The sequence below is a fragment of the Drosophila subobscura genome, chromosome U (genome assembly GCF_008121235.1).
Source record: "Drosophila subobscura isolate 14011-0131.10 chromosome U, UCBerk_Dsub_1.0, whole genome shotgun sequence".
Taxonomy (NCBI): Eukaryota; Metazoa; Arthropoda; class Insecta; order Diptera; family Drosophilidae; genus Drosophila; species Drosophila subobscura.
This window is the reverse complement of record NC_048534.1, coordinates 14,058,065-14,078,313: the sequence shown is the minus strand read 5'-3', so window position 1 is coordinate 14,078,313 and position 20,249 is coordinate 14,058,065. Positions and strand designations below refer to the sequence as shown.

Genomic DNA, 20,249 nt, shown 5'->3' with positions numbered 1-20,249 from the left:
CTTAGCAAAGCAAACTTTCTGTTTCGCGTGAGGGGAACATGCAAATCATTGATATTTACCAAAAATTGCGGTTGCGGCTCTGTGGTCTACAGTTCTCGTGGTGGTGTTACTTCTCTATGGCTACATCTTCGTATAACCAATTTATTTGTCAATTTGCCTTTCTCGATAAGCCTGTTTGCACAGTGCTGGTAGGGAAAATGTAGAAAAATATGTAAATATGTATGTATGAATATGTAACTCGAAAGTGAACTTAAATTTGTTGCACAACCGCCGAAAGAATAAATGCAGGTCAGGTACTGCATTCGAACAAATTACGTAGATCTTTTCGGTGCTAATTACCCTCGTGGGACATCTGAAATGCCAATATTCCTAAGAAGTGGAAGCTGGAGAATCATTATGATATACCATCTGAATTACAACAGACAAACCTAGTGGCAAACAAGTCTTTAGTATTTAGAAATGATCTCTTGCGTCAATTCATGCTTCACTCCCCCTACAAACGCCATCTGAGCGAAGCAAATCTTTCGAAAAATTTAATCAAAGAGTAAATGAGTTACAAAATAACATTCTAGGAGCAGCCTCTTCTGCTTTGAACCCTTCGATATATCTATGTATAATACCACCATCTAATAATACATAAAATCACTCAAGTTTCTGCTGTATCTACTGATATTTGGATTTAAAGAACCATAACCGCCAGACTATCCTAATACCAATCTGTGCTTTAATTGCTACTCAAAGATAGACAACAAATTGTAAATTTTAACGCTCATACACGTTTTATTTCATATATAATATATTTTTCATGAGTAAGAAGAACAAAAATGTATGTACAGATTTAAGATCGCGTTTGTTTGTTCGGTGTTCAATTGTTTTTTTTTTTTCGTTTTTGTCCCATTCAAAATGCATCATCCTGCGTGTTCTACTTAATACAAATCTTCTGAAATAAACATGTTCTGCATATGTATGCGTACATGTTCATATACATATGTACATATGTATGTATGTTTGTATGTATCAACTAATAGATAAAACAACTTTCATACAGATTATCATAATTACTTCTCTTCATACAATACATTTACTTTTGGGCATTCGTTGGAAATTCCAAACAAAAAGATGGGATAATGGATATATGTAATAATCTTTAAAATCTTTTCATTCTGTTCACATGAATCTCAAAACGTTGTTTGAATATATTTGCAAGGGAATTTTGCTTTGGGCAGACATAGAAATGTACATCAAACGCTCACTATAATTAATAATTCATTTATAAATTTATTACTTTAGCTATATGTATAATTATTAATATTACTTTTCTTTCCTTAGAGTGCTTCTCTTGTATATCCTTTGTTGTGGTTTCTCTGCTTAAAGTTAGGCCTTGCATTATGCATTACTTCCTTATGTTGCTTTGCGTACGGTACGATCTTGTGTGGTTTGATGCGTCTATGAAGTAGTGCATGAGGAGGGTGCAGTGTGTGTGTAGGTTCGGACTTATTGCTATACATCGTGTGTTATCCGCGAAAGAAAATGACCAAAAACAATGCTTATAGAATTATATTAGGGTTAATAGTTAGGTTTCTGAGGGACTTGCCATTCTCAAAAGCAATGTTAAACTGTTCAATTTTGAATGTGACAGGCATACAAAATGTTTCAAAAGAGAATAATAAATGATTTGTTGGGTCGCTTCTTTCGATAACTCTGGGAGGAAGTCATGTAATTCTTGGTCAAAAATAGTATTACAGCTGTGATTTGGGTGCCTGCCTTGCTGGGTGCTTGCTCTCCTGATGGCCGAAATTGTTGCAATCTACTGATGAGTATGATCTGGATCCTGCCTGTACCAGCTTAAGCCAAGTAAATGTAAACCTTTCGGTCCTCTGGTGATCGCTGTAGGTATTCTCGTTCGATGAGGCCTTCTATGCGCTTCTTGATGAACACGGGCGAGGGCAAGAACCGCGACTTCAGCTGCGTCGTCACATCCGAAACGAGCAAATTGTGCTAAAAATCATTCAAGACGAACGCGTTAGCATATATATTCAAAATAAAAGAAGCTTTTATATACTCACAGCCATTCGCTTGCGCGCCTTCATAATGCGTACAATGGCTGCTTCGATTTCGTGCTTTCGGTCCTCGTCCACCTTGCCGCGCGTCTCCTTGCGCTCTGGCTCTGATTCGCCCTTGGCGGCCACTGTTTGTATCTTTACTCTGCAAAATAGTTTAGAATCGTATCCTGTTTAGCTTGCTTCTAGACCACCAACTTACCTGTGGAACTTTGACACAAAAGCGTCATTCACATAGAACTCATCCGTGGGCTCAATTTCCTTTGTTTTCGTTTTGGAATTTCGCACAAGCAAACGCTGCGCTGGCTTGCCCATTGACAGCGATTGGAGAGCTCTGACCAGCTCTCTTCCGGGTATGTCTGTCTCTTGTTGAATGTCGTCGTAGGTGAGGACATCGCGATTGTTGAACAGAAGCAAAACACACATCTGCAGCGAAGCAATAAATTAATACATAATAGCTGTATTTCTTAGTAAATCTTACCTGGTAGGTGGACACTTGCAGAATATGCTTGCGCGTTGTCGTGGGCACAGTGCATCCGGCTGAACTAGAGCTGGGTGCATCTTTGTCCTTGTCGCTGTCGGCAGCTTTGCGACCATAGAACACAGCATTGATGTAGGAGGTTCCTAGAAGGGTTCAAGATATGGTTAGAAATGCTCACGGAATGACCTTCGAGTTATGGCTTACCCATTTGCGGTTGTAACGTCAGCTGGCGTCCCGAATGCTTGTTTAGATAAAAGCTCTTGAATATCTCAAAGGCTTCGCGTGGCGCTATAGGTATGTTGCAGTTGGGTGTCGCTGTCTGTTAGAGATCGGGCATGAGATTTAGAGCATGAGATGTGAGACAGCTCAGCAACACACTTACCTGAGTGGGCCAGAATCCAGTGGTTAGTATGCGTACCGTCAGCTCGACACCCACCAAAGAAAGGTTGTTGTTATTTACATAGTTCTTGAACTCATCCATTATCGTGTTGGAAACGGACATATCCTTGAACATACCCTCGAGCTTTGAGGTAAATTGGCAGCCGCATTCAGTCTGCAAGGGGAGGGAAAAAAATAAATGCATTAATTAATGAATCGGCAGGTGGTTAGAGCTTGCGAACCTTTAGTTTGGATATCATGTTCTTTTCGAAATCATCTGAGACTGATTTATTGAGCAGCAATCGCTTGGCCAGATGTGTCTTGTAATAGCGCTCGAAGACATCCTTCTCCAGCAGGAACCGGAACAGCACCATTGTCTTGTCCAAAATGGATTCGATTTCCTGCTCGCTCATCTGTGGAAGGAATGGGAATGTTGCGGCTATTAAGTTGAACAGAAAATGTAGACTGCTTTAAATACTCACACCCTTGCCGCCTTTTTTCAGTTTGTCATCGATGAAGAGCGACAAATACTCCGGGGATTTGTTGTTCAAGTTAAGGAAATGCTCGAAATCAGATGAGATGACATTCTTGAAAATGCGATCGTTGCTAAATGAGTGCACGAGAAACTGATCGAAGCGATCTTTGAGATCGAGGAGGTTTTGCACAAATGTTATGGGATTTGTGTTTCCATTTTCCTCCTCCTTGACCAGCATGCGTCCCTGTTCGCGCAGATATGCCGACATTGTGTCGGCTATCACCTTGAGACCCTCCTCCTTCAAGCGTGAAAACAGTTTGTATGTGCAAGCCAGGTCCTCGGTCTTCGAGTTCTTGATCATGTACACCACGCCAGAGTTCTCCATTTCAACGATCGGCCTCATGTGTTTCTTGATCAATTCTTCCTCCACCACTCTCACAATACGTGGCTCCGTGTCCTTGTCCAGATAAAGAGCAGCCCGCGACGACTCTTCGGTGATGCGTGCCTCCACTTTCTTGATGTAAACGCCAGCGTTGTTCTCGGCAAGAAAGTTTTGCGATTCAAATTTGTAGAAGGCAGCAGACTGTGCCAGGAAGGGCTTCTCAAAGTCCTCCTCGTAGACAGTGCGCGAGTTAATGCCCAGCGTAATGAGCATGGTGCAGGCATTCTTAATGGCCAAATGGTTGATGGCCTCGCCATGCCGCTCTTCCATGACCATGCCCAGCAGTTTCTCGCGCAGAGCCTTCTGTATTTCCGAATGGCGAACAACCTGCGAAACGAAAATATTTAGCACACGGTCACAAGATATTTCAAGTTTTAAGTAGTGGTTCCTCACTTGATCTCTGAATAGAATCAATCCCAGATTATATACATTGTCCACTTCCCGCTGCTGCACATAAACTCTGTCCATATACATGAGTATGTCGCGTATCATCACCATCGAAGTCTGGTGGTCTGTCCAGGCTTGGTTCAGCTTGGGTAGGAAATTGCTGTGCAGGCTCTCCAGCACCTCTTGGCGCACTTTAAGCTCGAGGTGCTCGGAGACGACTTCTCTAAGTCCGTAGTACAATCGATTGCCGTGCTTGTGGAGCACCATGTTGTAGGCATTTCGATACAGTTGCTCGAAGGACAGGCCCGAGTTGTTCTTCTTCTGTATCTCCTGGATGGCATTCTTCAGGCTCGCCCAAATTGTCTCCACGTATTTTTCGTCCATTGATGCCTGCAAAATAGATTACAGAGTCGATTAGATATGACTTTCCCATGGTTCTTTTCGAGGTTATTGTGTTATAGGCTAACGTTGAAGGCTCTGCGCTTGTACTCTGGCAGCCAGAGCGGATGCTTGTATTCGATTTCCTTCAAATGCGAAACGCCTGCACTCTCGTGGGGCGAAACAGGTGCTGCCTGAGCCGGTGATCGGTTGATTCTGCTGCTGTTTGAAAGGCTTGGCTGCAGAAAATGCACGGACTGAGGATGCGGCGCAGCTATATTGAGGACACGAACGTGACGGTGTCCTGCATTGGTACGATGAGCTCGGTTAACTGCATCATTTGCTGCATTGCCGCCGCCGCCTTCTCCAATGTTCACTTGGATGTTATTGGAGCCAGCAGCAATGCGGCTGTGGTAACGGCCATTACTGTTTAGATTGTTCAGAGGTTCCGGCGGCTGCAGTCGGGGATCCCGCCTGTGCATTGGAGGTGGCAGTCGCGAGCTGTAGCGCCAACGGGTGCCGTGGTGCTCGCCGGCAATGTTGTCCCGTTCCAAATCCTGCTGTTGCGGTTCCCGCCGCTGTGGTTGAACGCCGCGTTGCTCCTCGCCCGCTTGTGCCGTGCGGAAGCGGCTTCTATCTGTCGACCTAATGATGACGACTTCTTCAACATTCAACGAATGGTCTAACGAGCCGCGCAGAGTTCTTTGCCAGCCTCTCACCCTGTTTTCCTCATGCACAATCTTTCGCTGTGCGTCCGGTAGGAACTTAATTTTTCGTATAAACTACGCTGGAACACGAGTCACAACTAAAATTGTTTTTTTGTTCTAATTTTTGCCTGACAGAATTTCGAACGAAATTGTCAGCAGGTGTAGGGGTGTAAGGTGTTACGGTGACTGGAAGTCTGGCAAGACCAGTTAGCAACGGACTGCTGGGATTGTGCCATTTTCTGATCGAAAAATTGTGCCTCTTCTTTTTTTGAAAGTGAATTCCTGTGTGGGTAGATTTTGGTTCTGTTTTGACTTACCGGAAAGGCGCGTATGCGCATTTTTCCCTCCTTCTTGGGAGGATTTCCCCTTAGATTCATGATTTGTAGGCGACGACACTGCTTTTCCACTTTATCTGTATTCCGATCTCTGGAGCAGGTGAGCTGCTGCAGTAGCTCTGTACGCTCGGCGCTCGCCCAATCAACGAATGCGGGGGCGGGCGGGCGTTGGCAGATGCGGCGATACAAGCGGCTTCTATGCAGACGTCAATCTCGTGAATCGTTGGACAATCTTTAGTACTTCTATGGGCAAAACGTAATCTCGTGTTAATATCTTGCAGTCTTATCACCAAAATTGCTTTAAATAATTATAAGGGTTAAACATATGTTTTTGGTTCAAGGTACATAATGTATCTACTATACAAGACAGCTGTGGGAAGCCCACAAGAGCTGGTAACGACCGGACCATGAGTTCACTTCTACATTCCGCCCAAAATGTTAGGGTGTCACTATTCGAATGTGCATGGGTGCGTCTATTTAGAGAGGCGCCTTATTCGCAATACCTTTCCCCCGCGGCTGCTCGCATGACGCCTTAAAACATGCCAGTCCGACGATCCAAGGCGGATCGACATCAGCACTTCCTTTGTTGCAGCATATCGATGTATCCACACTATACCCCATATATTCCTTTTCTTGTGTCTTGTGGATCTCTCTCTCCGCGAACAGCGGCAGAAGGCGGAATGAAGCGAAACGAAGAAGAAACAGAAAAACTCACACGGCGACAAATAATTGTTATGTATGTGCGTGCGATGCAGGCAGCTGAAAATGGAGGCCCAGCAATGGAACTCGTGCTTCTGGCACAATACGCAACTTTAAACAAATCACTATATGCAAAAGAAAGTCCTTTTACATTTTCACTAACTTTCCTGATGTTTTTCTATAGTTTTTTTTCTATTTCACTTTGTCATGGAAAATACGGGCCGAGTGTGTCAGAGCGTGAGAGTGTCTGTTTCTCTCTCCCACTGTGTTCGTGTGCGTGTGTGTGAAAGAGTTGTTGTACCTCTGCTTTCTAAGCGGCGTTGCTCTTGGTGCTCACTCGAATATTACTTTTCTCGATTAGTTTCACCTATTCATGCTAACTTTTAATTTTTGTTTTACTTCATTTGCTCTTTTAACGTTGTTTATTGCAATCCAGTGTGACCGCGGAATTATCGATAAAATATACCGACAGACCCCGGAAATATACCAAAATATACACTTGCATTTTCAAAATATACTGTAAATATACCGTGAATCTTACATTATTTTCCTCGATTTTGATGTTCTATTTGATATTACAAGTTATTTAGGAGTCTCTGCGCTAAAACTATAATTTTATCGGACTTATCAATCAATTTTCCAGAAGTTCAATGATATTCAAATATTAATAATGACTTTATTTTAGAACGACATGCTCCTACCCTTTTCATTAGTTTTCTATCTATACTCATATGAACATCTCGAACTCAATACTCAAAGAACTCCACAAAATTGAAAAAATATTTATTTAAGGTGGCTACGCATCTACTATAATTAAAAACATATTGCAGCCGTATGATATTCGTATTTGATGGTAGTTTTAGCCCGAATTATAAATGTGTTCTACATTCCACCTTGCAAACAGAGCAACAGGTGAACTTAATGCTGTCAATATCCAACTAGAAGTAATTTAAAATTTATTTTACCTCTTCATCACACCGGATTAATATATTTGATTTGAAATCAATACAAAATAAATAAACAAATGCACAGCAGCCACCTTGTTAGTGTATGCAGCTAAATTGTTAGTTCCAGAAGTGTCCGTCGATTTGAATGTATGTAACTCATGTCAATTACGTGTATTGACATGATGTAAAATGTTATCTTGTAAAGATTAATGTAGCGGCTACGTTTTTTTTTAATTTTAGGAACTTTGGCGGCAATTTTAGAGTTTTAAATCGAGCTGAACCAGGATACCCATAATAATTAAAGGATTTTGTAACTGATATGGGAGTGATACACTTATAGGAAAGTAAATTAATAACAAATAATTTGTGTTTGGTAAAACCGTATTTTGGAAAGCCTTCCGAAATTTGAGTACATTTTAAAGCGCTTTTTACGAATCATAGCTAAGAAATATTTCCATATATTAGGTTTCAACTTTAACTGGCGCGCCAGCAAGTGAAAGCTCAGTTTAACAACTAATTACCCTACGGCAAGGTCTCCCGACAGAATAATATTTTAATTATGACAACTTGGGACTGCTGGAACGACTGTTGTAAATGGATATGCAGGACTGGCTGCCGCATGTGGCTTTCTTAATTGGCCAGGCGCACTGGCTGGCAGGGCTTTGCTGATAAGCAAATTGGGAAAAATTTACAACAAAATTGTGAGTTTAATTTGTAAATAAATTCTTCGACCTCCTCCGCTTTCAAGGCCCGTGCCAGACTCCAAGCTCGCCTTTGGCCCGTGCGTGTAAATTATGCGCACTTTCACCGCGCCGCAGTGTGGCAGCCCAGCCCAGCCTGTTGCTGTCAGCCTGGCTGTCGCTGTGGCAGGCTTTTGTGGTGCATTCGCTGTACCTTTTGCTTCATTTGTCGCCTTTGCCGGTCGTTGTGCGTCGAAATTAATTAGTTGCACTTCATGTTCATGCGTGGGTGTTCTGTCTGCCCAACAGGGGAGTGGTCCCCAGTTTGCTGCCATCAATTTATGCGCACAATAGTTCATATTTTGTATACGATTGTGATGCGCCTGGCATTAATTACAAGTCAGGTACTTCAACGTGAATGTTGCCGCACCGCGGGTGCATAAACATAAAGAAACAGAAACTACTCCTAAGCGGCGAATATGTGAGTGGCTGTGTGTCTCCAGCGATAATCGTGCACCATCGCTACCACTCATATTCACACCAGGCGCACACTCGCGGCAAACAAGGACAATAAATCATCCAACAAGCATCGAGTGCAGACAAATTCCCTGAAATTTGAATAAAAATCAAAATAAATGCACACAAAACACGAGTCTGGGAGTTGGGGCCGTAAAAGGCATTCATATTGCCTGAAAGGCAGCCGCATCAATATTGAGCACAGCCACAGCCACAACCACTGCCATAGCCACAGCCACTGCTCCTCGACGTCGGCATTATGAATAACTTTTAAATTTGAATGTGAAATAAACGCTTTGTCTAAGCTTGGCTACCGTTAGCAACGTGCTGTTCGGGATTACCTCTTGCCACTGCTGCTGCTGCTGCTGCAGTTGTTGCCAATGATTTATGCAGCAATATTTGATGAAATATAATACAAAAGGCGCACAGCAGCAACAGCCGAAAAAGCAGCAACAACAAAGATAAATTGCCGCACGCTAAATTGTAAACTATATAAGGTTTAAATGCAAAGTGTGTTGTGTTGCATGATTATGTTGCACGCTGCACTCGTATTGTGTTTACATAACGTCCGGCAACAACAACAACAAAAAACCACCACAAATCGTTGTCCTGCACTGCCTGCATAGCCTTTCAGTGTTGTATTACGGCACGGGTATCACCCGTATACGATATTTTAATAAATCATAAGAACAATTGATCTGCTCACAGCTTACTGGATATTAACTGCTATTTAGCCGTCTCCGTGCGCACGGGGCCCGTAAGGGCAATGCATTCGATCTCCACCAGGGCGTCCATCGGCAGCTTGGCCACCTGGAAACAGCTGCGGGCCGGAAAGTCCTTATTGAACACTACAGAGATATAGATAAGCAAGCATAATGAGAATAATAGTCGTAAAAGTTTACAGCAGAGAATAATAAACACACATAGTCGTAGTCGCTGATAAGTCGCTACGATTGCCTTATCAAGCGGCATCGACCTAAGAGGCCGAGACCACACTGCACTCACCCCGCTTGTACACCTCGTTGACCGCACCAAAGTCGTTCAGATCTTTGAGGAATACTGTGTTCTTGATCACCTTATCCACGCCGGAGTCGGCTGCCGCCAGTATGGCCTGCAGATTCTCCAGCGCCTTCTCTGTCTGCTCCGTGGGACCGCCAGGCACCAGCTTCATCGAGTCCTTGTCCAGGCCAAGGCAGCCGGACACGTACACAGTGCGATCGGCCACCACAGCTTGACTAACAACAATAACAAACAAAACATTAGCGCTCATAGATCGGGGCACACGGTCCATCTCCGTACTCACTTGTAGGGCGCCACCGGCTTGGCGGCGTTTACGGTGCTGATCAGCTTCCTCACAATTGTCGACATTTTAGTTAGTGATTAGCGTGTGTTCTGCACCTGAAGCTGGCCTGTGGAATGATGGACCCGCTCGCTGCTACGTTTGTTTTTGTTTCCAGCAGAAATGGAATGTTATCAGCTGCGCCTGGGGAGTGTGAAAAAGAGAACGCAATGCTCATTTTTGCTCTGCTTTGCTCAGACTTTCGAGCAGGTGTCGAGCAGCAGAGTTAACGTAAAAGTTATGTGGAAATTCCATTTCAACGCGTCTCGAAACCTCCAATGAATACCAATTTGTAATTTGCCGCTAATTCTAAGCTAAATTCATTTGAGACAAAAAAAGCACTGCAATTCATTCACAGCTGATCAAAAAATGGTAAGCTAACATTTCGGACAACGGCAGTGTTTCACAGTGGCGCAGCCAGCAGCGGTCGACGGCCACATTAGTCACTATTCTGGTCTCTGTCGCTAACTACATTCGTTTTGTTTTACATGTAGAATAAAATGATTAGTTTCAGTGGAAAGCAAATATGTTCGGGACTGGGCTTGATTGATTGATTTGGCTAACTAATTACTATTAATATTCAACATTTCCCTTATATTTTTTAACATACTGTCAATTAATATTCGCTTCAGCGCAAGGGTTTGTTCGGTGTCCGCGATGTCCTGCCATTGTCTCGTATGGTGTAATAACTTAATTAACATTTTTTTTTGCTTGGGATTATTAATTCGCGATCAGTGAATTTGGGTCGCAGTCGCTTTCTCTAGCAGAAAGAAGTGCAGCCAATATTTGATTTAACGCCATGAAAAATGCATGCCATGTCACTGTGCCACGCCCCCATACACCGCCCCAGACTAATTATTTATTATTTGGAAATTGCTGTCTGTCAGTCGCTGTCAGGCAGAGGCAGACACGGACACAGAGGCAAAAGGGCAAAAAGAAAGCCCTGCGAGAGATCCCGCTTCAGAATATTTACGCATCCCAGAAAAATACCAAAAAGCACAAACACACAAGCAACAAAAAGAATACGCTGTAATTATATATTATGTACGAGTATGTGGAAGAGGATCTCAAAGTGCTGCTAAGGGTCTTAATCCCAGCAAACCTCGAAACCTCAAACCCGGGACTGGGTGCAGCCTGGGCCCAGCGTAGGTGCAACGCAGAGTAAAGAGAACACGCCCTGGAAACGCCGCCCAAAGATTGATTGCAGACGCTTTGTTGTTGCTGTTGCTGTTGTTGGAGCTGGTGGTGCATGGTGGTGGTGCATGCTGCTGGCCAACCCACGAAGATGCCCCAAAATGCTGTAGCAAAAAAAGCGCTGCCTCTGCCCGGAGCATTTTGATGTCGCATTTGAGTGCATTAATTACTTTATATGATCCACTTTATGAGCATAAAATATGCACGTACCCCGGATCGGGAAAAGCAATTTCACAGGAGAGACTTGAGACTCGATCTTGGTCTTGGTTGTGGGGCAGCAAAGCTTCGTGGGTGTTGCAGGGGCTTCCACTTTGACTCCAACAAAATCAACATTGATATTAATTAGCTGGGAGACGACGCATATTGATTTATATTTATATGCACGAGTATGTAATCTACGTATGCCTCATTTAATGATGGCCCCTGGCCTTTACAAACAATTTTACATTAAATGCTTTAATAAATAAAGCTCTAAATAAGCCAAAGCAGCAACGAGAAGATGCCCTATAATTACCAACAAATAACAAATTGCCTCTGAGTTCCACTGCGAATGGCAAATGGTAAGGTGTGCATTAAGAAAGGGCTGGACCAGAACCCTCAAGGATCCCAGAACAAGTTGCAGGCTGTTCGATATTTATGGCACTTGTTGAAGGAGTAGCAGCAAAGTCCGAGCCCCGAGACCATACACTCGTACCCATATGATTGACGACAGGTGCGGATTCAGTGCGTGCAGGGCAGGGCCCGAACACACAAGCCTCTTCAATATACCAAAGATTTGAAACACTTTCCATGCGCCAATGATGCCATGAAAAATCTCAGGCCGCACCTGATTGGCATCCGCTTCTAGATGATACAGAAAACTTTCCCTTTCGTCTTGACATACTCCTGGGCAGATGGCTCCCCATCAGTTTGTGTCTGCCATTTTTTATTGGCTCAAATAACTTCATTTGTTTAAAGCTTTATTGAAGCGCCTGCGGGCCCAGAGCGGACGCTGAAGCTGGAAACTCTGGACGGGGACAGGTCTCTCCATGGCGCAAATTACAACAATTTCTCAGACAGAGTCAGAGTCAGAGCAGGAGCCAGAGCCCAGAGCCCAGAGCCTGGCAGCTACCGCCACTTGCTGGTCTGGTTATCGGATACTCTATAATTTGCATGTGATTTTTATGACTCGCTCGATTTCCATGCTGAATTATTTGATTTTAATTTGCTGCGTAATTGCTGGGTTGCCACCATGAAAAGAAAAACCAGAGCCAGAAGCTGGCCAGGAGCGCAGCCTGGTAGCCACGTTGTCTGGGCCCACCTCTTGCCCATTAGCCGCTAGATTTATGTTTATGGCGCTATTGACGCGACTAATCCCGACGCGAAGTCCGCGAGCCCCTCCACATAAGGCTCAATTTGCTGGAAATAGAATGGAAGTCATTTATCCACAAAAGGGGGAGAACCGACCAAGGACGCTTCCTTTGTGTCCGTTGCAGTTTTGTTTTGCTGCATCACTGATGCTGATGTTGTGATGGCATTTATTTATGTTGCAATACAGACAATTATTTAACTAATTTTAAGGCACAATAGTTCATGCATTAAAGTCTGTTAAATTGTTTAATTTTGGGCGAACTTTTCCTTTCTTTTTACGAGCTTGAACCACCAACGCCCACTCGCCGATCTCCGACAGGGCTGCCGCTCCATCTGGACACAGAGGATCGCTGGGGCGTTGACATGCAACTGCCAAAACGATGCACACAGTCACAGAATTTGCCATTTGCAGCAAGTGAAAATTGTCTGTTTCTTCGTTAATTTGCAATGCAAAATAGTTGCACGATCCCGATCCAGATCCCGGACTGGCACACGCCCTAAACGCCACAAATGGAAACTAATGATTTTCACTTTATAACGCTGTGGCAGGGGGCCTTGTGAGTGCCTCACGCAAAAGTTGCCGCACGGAAGCGAATGGAGCAGCTTTGGGCTTGCATGGAAAATTTGAAACCTAATCGCTGGCAATTAATTTGCTCCAAATGCAGTGAAAAGCGTTCCAAAAAGGGGGTCGGGCTGGGGCTAAGACTGGGACTGAGACTGGCGCCCCCACAGTTGCAGCTGCTGCCGACGTAGCCGCACCACCCGCTGTGCATCGAGGTGGGTCAGTCGCATGTCCACCTGTATTGACTGGGAGCAGCGGCAGCCACCCGGACCCCATCGGAGCGGCATCTGTGTGGTCCGTTGGGTCCCCGAGTCTCTGCCTGCCGATGACAAACGAACATTCAGCATCCAGCATCCAGCATTCAACATTCAACATGGAACGTGCAACGTGCAACGTTCAATGTTCGACATTTGGCAAGTGGCCAGCCGCTCAACGTCGCAGTCGGCGGGCAGGAAAATTGAAAAATTAACAACTATGAAATGTGCAATTAAAGTGGGCTAGTCCCGTCCCCCACATTATCCCAGTGGTAATTTGAGCCAGTCACCAGACTGTTGCCTGTTGCATGCTGCCTCCTGCCTCCTGCCTGTTGCATGCCTCCTACCGCCCTGCCTCATCCTAGCCAAGTGAGGATGGACAACGCTGTCTACACCTGATCCGGAGGAGGCGCATTATTAATCCAATTTTAATTGCATCCCACTTGGGTTTGCCCCTGGCCTCTGCAGCCCGGAGGTACTTGTTGTGGCACTTGGCACATGCCCCCCTCCCCCACCCGTTCATTCCCCGCTGATTAATGTGCGCCAATTGTGAAATAAATGTTTTGCTGCCTCGGATCGGTGCTCCGCTCCTCCGCTCCTCTGCCCACTCTCTAATTGAATTATTGGCAGGGGCAAATTGGCGGCAGGCACACATATTCATACAGCTACGAGCCCATATGATGGGGCGGGCCACAGGCCTTATTGATTGTTGTTTGCTCAGGGGCGGAGAGCCACAGCCACAGTCAGAGCCAGAGCCAGAGAGATACAAAATTAAGGGGTGGCCCACAGAGACGCGTGCGAGATATTAAATCTCTCCAAAAAGATGCTAAATTGGGGCCAAAAAGCGTAAGAGGATATTGGAGATATTTCTCAAAGGTCAACGTTTGGTTTGGTTAGCCTCAGCCTTTAGTTTAATGGAAAAATGTCGACTTGCCCCATAAAGTGTGCAGGCTGCAGGATTCATGATCAGGTTGAAGGGCTGTCTGACATTTCCTTTTGCTGCGGGATTGCTGATGGGTTGGCGACCCATTTCGATCATATTTTTGGGCGAACATCGGACTTATTTCGGTTCTTGCTCGAACTTGCAAGAATTATTTGCTGAATTTTCACCCGTTTTGCCTTTGGCCTCGACATGATCTTTGCGGCTAAAGTGGCACACTGGGCAATGAAATTGGCAATGCAGCAAATTGGCCAGCAACAATGGTCTGCCAGCCAGCCTGGAAAACAAAGTACAACGAGGTCAGTCCAGGGCGATGTCGATGTCGATGTACGTAGCCAGAGTCGCGCCTCATGGCCATGCTCCCTCTAATGTCAACATATAATGCCTCCGGCTGCTGTGGCTGTGGCTGTGGCTGAACCTGAGGCTGTGGCACGTTGGCCTACATAGGAAGAAGCCGCAACAGAACGTTGCAGCGACTGGTTGGAGGTGGTGTCACTGGCTAAGCACCAGACACAGACCAGAGCTTCTCTCGCTCTCTCGATTTGGTGCCTGGCCAAAATGCGGCAAAACTTGACCATAAACATAACAATTGAATGGCTCGGCGGCTGAGGGACAGAACAAATGCATATTCCCGATGAATGCGGATATTCAGGGCGTTGCCGGAGTGCTGTGATGTGTCTGTCTGTCTGTCTGTCTGGCCCCCACCTGATGCACCACTGATAGCGCACAGCCCAAACAAAGTAAAGGAAACTTCGAGGGCTCCACAGTCTCTCTCTCTCTCTCTCTCTCTCCATCTCGAGCTGTGTCTCTGTTGCTGTCTCCGGCTGCTTGTAGCTGTCATTGAGTGCAGCAAGCAGCAAAAGAAAACGACGGAAAAAATTCATTAAATTGAAGAAAGGGTACCAAGTGCAAAAGGTTACAGGTAGAAAAAAAAACAAACAACGAAACAAAACAAAACAAAACAGAAAAAAGGCGCAAAACAAAGCGACGAAACGAATCGAAATGAAATAAAGTGGAAAAAATAAATACCCACTAGTCGACGTGTCGATGCTCTTACCAAAATAAACAACACCTTAATTATATATAATAATATTTTAAATGCATTTTTCTTCAGCCAATAATTTAGTTGCGTAATAAAATGATAAATTCTCCACTTGTAATAATTTTTAAAAGGGATTTCTGGCAATGTTTAAAATATATTTAATGTAAAATCAAAGCAGGTGCCCAACCAGCTGGCATCCGGGAACATTCTTCCTCCATCAAAGTGTATGTCCGACGGTGTAACTGTGTCCCAAGCAGCAGAGACAGACTCGAAACAGTCGCAAAATAAATCTGACAAGAGTTTTGCAGTCGCTGCGGCTTTGACTTTAGAATGCCCCGCGATGTCCGATGATGAAGTGATTTTAAGGGGGCCAGGGCGGGGTCCCTGCAGCTTGGGGGAGGGGAGGCCGTTGAAGCGACTCCAAAGCGCACGCGCTGGCTGCCACTTAACGAGCGGAGCGGAGGCAACGAGGAAGGAAAGCGCAGACTGCGCTGCCACTGCTGCAGCTCCTGCAGCTCCTGCCGCTGCTGCCTTCGAGGGCGTTGCAAGATCTCTCGACTACAGCACACAAAAAAACCTACAAAAAAAAGGGAAAAAAGAGGTGACAAAGTCACGAAATTCTTGTCAATTTTCAACTACAGACCAATTTGTTTGTCTTCCCCCAGTTGCAAGCAAAAGCCAAAGAAAAAGCGAGGAAAAAGAGCATCGTGACAAATCAAGCTACCAAAATTGGAAGCCAGCTCCGAAGCTCACTCGCAGACCAGAGGGCGGGCGACAGGGGACAGGGGAAAGGCAGAAGGAACCGTCTCAGGCCCGGTGATTCGACCCATATTAATAACTTTTTCCCAGCCCAATTCTTTCCTGTGGCACCTCAGCCTGCTGCTGCTGCTGCTGCTGCGGCTGCTGCGGCTGCTGCCTGCCACAGTTTTCTCACATTTCTAATTTTGGTCAACTTTAAGGCCAAATGAAATTGTCTTGACCAAGCGCTAAGTGTTTTCCCCAGTCTCTGGCCATATATAGTCGATTGATTGCTCCAGCAAGTCGAGCGGCATCGCGCTTGGATGTTTTTCAGGCCATATCAAACGATATCATTTGTGCAACATTTTCAGCACAATAAATTTCAATTACAAGCGCTCGAACTGCACTTTAACTGCTCCAAGAATTGAGCTTAAGCCAGCGTCAAAGTTAACCAAAATATTTGCAATTTTTCGCACTATCCTCCTCCGGTTATCCTCCTCTTTCGCGGAGTAAAATATTTTTTAGAAAGTCACATTTGACCCCAGTGAGGCTGCTGCTTGGACTGCCCTTTCAGATAGAACATGAAAAATCAATCATGTCAGTGCGGGAATAAGATGTTGACAGAGGAGAGCCAGAGAGTGCCTGAGAGCGCAGCAGATCAAAAGCCGGCAAGGAGGCAGCTTGAACAGGGGAATATTATGGCTGCATTGTGTGTCTCAGTCAGTGGCTGGGAAATGCGTAACGAATTTATGGCCACAGTTTGGGATGACAAATCCACAAAATCCGATACGATCCGAGCCGATTCTGGTCACATATTACAGCCGCGACCACACCCGAGTGGCCCGAGTGGCCCGCCTGGCGGTTCACTTGATCCTTGGCTGGGCCTACAGTCCACAGGCCCAGTGCAAGCGCCACATGTTCAGGTTTTTGATTTACTCTGCCGGTGGGTTTATTTATAGACGACAGGCACCCTGTTGCGTCATCTGGGGCGGCTGCGGTGGGTGGCTTAGGGTCTCGAGAGCAATGGCTCTCGCTTTTTAATTTGCCAAAATGTATACACAAAGTTTTCCAGATTGGTTTTTCCAGGACCAGTACAGTGCAGCTTCAAGCAGGGAAATGATGGAACATTTTATATGAATTTTATTTGATTTTTCTATAATTTATTTTCGTTAAAGATTCCACCAGACCCGTTCATGGCATAACTTTTGGCAGTCTTTCGGGAAATACATTTTAGTTGCTGCCATGGCCTGCCCCACTGTCCTGTTGATTCATTCAGCTTTCGGCCACGGACCACCCACAGTCTTAGATTTCAACAAATGCAACCAGAGCTCTGTGGAGTCGGGAGTCTCCGAGTCTCGCAACAGATGCAAAACGAATGTCGACTTAATTAATAGATTTATTGGCATTGTCTTGGCTATTACAACGGCCCGAAATTGTTAACGAATTAATCCTTGCGAGCATTACTCATACGCCCGATGCACCGAGCAAACTAATGACCTGCCACGGCCTCGCTCCCCTCAATAAAAACGAGTAAGAACTGCATTACCCGAACGAGAAGCCAATTGCCAAATATGGCAGCGCATCGCTCTCTTGCTCTCTCGCTCTCTTGGATATTTACAATTTATGTGAGCCAGCAGAAGGTTGTGCCAGTTCCTGCGAAGCAAACAAAAACTTGGGACCAACGGCTAGACCCGGGGATGCTTGTGGATTCCCAAATGTTCGACAGGCAACACATGTTCGCCCTGCGCCTTGCCACATGGCCAGTTTGTGTGTTTATCTTGCCACAGCGATGAGCCAGTTGGACTTGGACTCTGCCACTGTTTGCCTGGCCTGGCCTGGCCTGGACTAGGGCTTTGGTTTCGGCTTCGGCTTCAACTTGCTGCTGCTACTGTGCGCAAAACTGTCAAAAAGCGAGGGAACTGCAACTGCAAAAACTGATGCTGGTCTGCGACTAAACTCCATGTGGGCTTGATTTAATGCCACGTCTTGCGACTGCTGATGGAGCGGAGGAGAAGCTGGACTCCAGGCGCGCTGAGTTATGACTTGAACTCTGCTACTTTGCTCTTGACTTTCGGCGCTGAGCAGAAGAGCAGATGATCAGGGGCTACCCGACTCACATTTTTCTGTTCAGTTTTCCATTTAATTTTAGTGGGTCAAACTCTTTATTCGAGGACTCCAGTGATAAGAGCAATTACAGCTCAGAATGCGTTGAAAATGGACTATGAATCCAGCGAAACTTCACCTGTTTTGGCATCGAACTTGATAGCAGCCTGGTAATTGCTTGGAGGGTTTGTGGAAGAGAGTCGGAAATTCTATTACGGAGAAGAGCTTCTCTCCACCAGAGTCTCTGGGCAATCAGAGTTTTCAGGAAACTCATCTTGAGGCTTCTTTTTGCTAGGCTGCTCATTAAGAGTGTGCGTTCAGCTTGTCCTACGCAGTCCTGAGCTAACTTTTTATTGTGCAGACGGCAAGAAACATGAAAACAAGGAATAGCCACAAAAAAATAAATGAACTGTCCCATTGTCTTGTGGGATTAGGGCTGCTGCAGCTCCTTCGCCGATGGTGGGTGATAAATGTTGAGGCAGTGGCAGTGGCAGTGGCAGAGCTGCAGGCAGACTCCATTGAAATTAGTTATTCACGCGGATCGTTTAAGGCAATCCAACACCAGGAGGCAAGGCAGCAGCCTGGTAGCTGTTCCCCGGTTAGCGGTTAGTTGGCTGCTGCTCCACTGCGGCAAGTTTTTTGTTTGCTTTGTGTGTTGGCCATTGCTCTTGGTCATGGCTTGTCAGTGATGGCTCTGGCTCCGGCTCTGGCTCCTCCGGCTGCCGCTTTTGTTTTAATGATCGTGCCCGGGATGCTCATTTACCGCTGCGCTAAGGCTGCGGCCAAACGGGATGACTCTTTGGCTTTGTGTCCCTTATCAGTGCAACATTTTGCATGTTGGCCAGGACAGCCTTCCAGCCGGTCGGTCCTCCTGCGGCCTGGGCATTTGTCACAGTCTCTCCTCCCCCTCCCTCCCACACACACACACACTTAACATGTGTCTTTTTATGTATGCTTTTAGCCAGGTTTATCGCCGGCATTCGGCTACTGCGGCGCTCCAGTGTCTCCTGGCCTGCCATGGCCCGGCCTGAGCTCCTCTCCCCTAATGGCTCATTTCCTTGAGCTCCCAACAACAACGGTAATTAACCTGTGCATGTTAATGAACTTCAAACTGCACACTCCTACTCCAGTGCACTGAGCGAAACAGCAAAACAGCAAATCGTTCGAGGAATCTCTTTGCATTCAAACAGCATTTGCTGAGGTGTGCTTATAGGTGGATCCATTGATAATACTGCCAGACTGACTTTTTTTAATATACAGATATCTCTACCTTTTTTTAAAGAATTATGTCTATTTTTTCTATTGCATAACTTTTTTTTAAAGAATTTTTACAAATTTTATATATTTTTTTAAGGTTTTTTTTAGAGGTAGCTCTGTTTTTATGCACTTAACTTAAGTATCTGACATCTGGTTGTAATTGTTTTTGCTATTCTAAAAAGCTGACAAATGCATCTGTAAATTATTCCCAAACACCTTGTGGTTTAAGCTTACCGTCTGGGAAATATTAGGCTTGCAGATGCAAAAATATTGATTTCTGTGCGTTAATTTTTAAGAAATTTTGACTTTGAATTAAGCTCCAAAGTTCTGCCACTTGGCACACAGGTTTCTCTTCAATTAATTCCCTACACATTCTCATATTATGATACAAACTTCTAAACAGCTTCCCATTTTATTTGTTTGCCTAAAACTTCCTCCTGTGTTCCTGGCAGTGCACTCGCGGCCAAGTGGCCAAAGTTTATGCAGATTTTTGTCTTCGCTGTTCACGTTGGCGCTAATGCAAATGTGGAAAGGCATTTTGTGAGGCGAAATGAGGTTGGTTGTTGTCGTGCCGCTGACAATCTAATTAGAATACAAAATGCTTTTAGAGGCTCCAGCCAACCAGCAACCAGAGTCTAAGCCAGTCAAGTCCATTGGGTTTCAAGTTCATGGTGTTGACATATGTAGCCAGGGGTTGGGGCTGGGGCTGGGGCTGGGGGTTGAGCCTGCTCTGGCACTTCGTTGCATGAGATTTTGACAGCATATTGGAAGGGATTTGATTTCAGATGATCCTCCAATGATAGTGCGATGAACTTTGGGCCAAAATTGTCAACAAACACTCATAATGAGTGGAAAGTTTTGCGAGAGCGAAAGATCATCTGCGGCCCTAATGGAAAATTAATTCAGGTTAGACATTGACTCGGTGCAGGGATCTCCTTTGCAGACTGAAATGGTTTTGGTTACCTTTATGAACAACAATCTAGTC

The 20,249-nt window shown here is 45.2% G+C and overlaps 2 protein-coding genes across 4 annotated transcripts; both read right to left on the bottom strand.

Annotated features, from left to right (window-relative positions):
* Positions 1 to 1,542: 1,542 nt before the first annotated feature.
* LOC117901380 (cullin-3-A) lies at positions 1,543 to 6,785 on the bottom strand. 3 transcript variants are annotated; one of them, XM_034812106.1, is made up of 11 exons: positions 6,644 to 6,785; positions 5,626 to 5,886; positions 4,230 to 4,613; positions 3,402 to 4,163; positions 3,162 to 3,332; positions 2,924 to 3,094; positions 2,746 to 2,860; positions 2,542 to 2,684; positions 2,263 to 2,486; positions 2,067 to 2,205; positions 1,543 to 1,998 (listed from the first exon to the last, which is right to left on the bottom strand). In XM_034812106.1, the coding sequence occupies exons 2-11, from the start codon at positions 5,683 to 5,685 to the stop codon at positions 1,846 to 1,848; spliced, it is 2,322 nt and encodes a 773-aa protein (XP_034667997.1). In that variant the 5' UTR covers positions 5,686 to 5,886; positions 6,644 to 6,785; the 3' UTR covers positions 1,543 to 1,845. The 3 variants fall into 3 exon arrangements, with proteins under 3 accessions (XP_034667997.1, XP_034667998.1, XP_034667996.1); XM_034812107.1 differs by lacking the exon at positions 6,644 to 6,785 and adding an exon at positions 6,359 to 6,563; XM_034812105.1 differs by lacking the exons at positions 5,626 to 5,886; positions 6,644 to 6,785 and adding an exon at positions 4,691 to 5,402.
* Positions 6,786 to 9,145: 2,360 nt separating this feature from the next.
* Positions 9,146 to 9,946, bottom strand: LOC117901903 (rutC family protein UK114). The gene is made up of 3 exons (XM_034812868.1): positions 9,789 to 9,946; positions 9,491 to 9,720; positions 9,146 to 9,333 (listed from the first exon to the last, which is right to left on the bottom strand). Exons 1-3 carry the CDS (start codon positions 9,851 to 9,853, stop codon positions 9,212 to 9,214), a joined length of 417 nt encoding a protein of 138 aa, XP_034668759.1. The 5' UTR covers positions 9,854 to 9,946; the 3' UTR covers positions 9,146 to 9,211.
* Between the last annotated feature and the right edge of the window lie 10,303 nt (positions 9,947 to 20,249).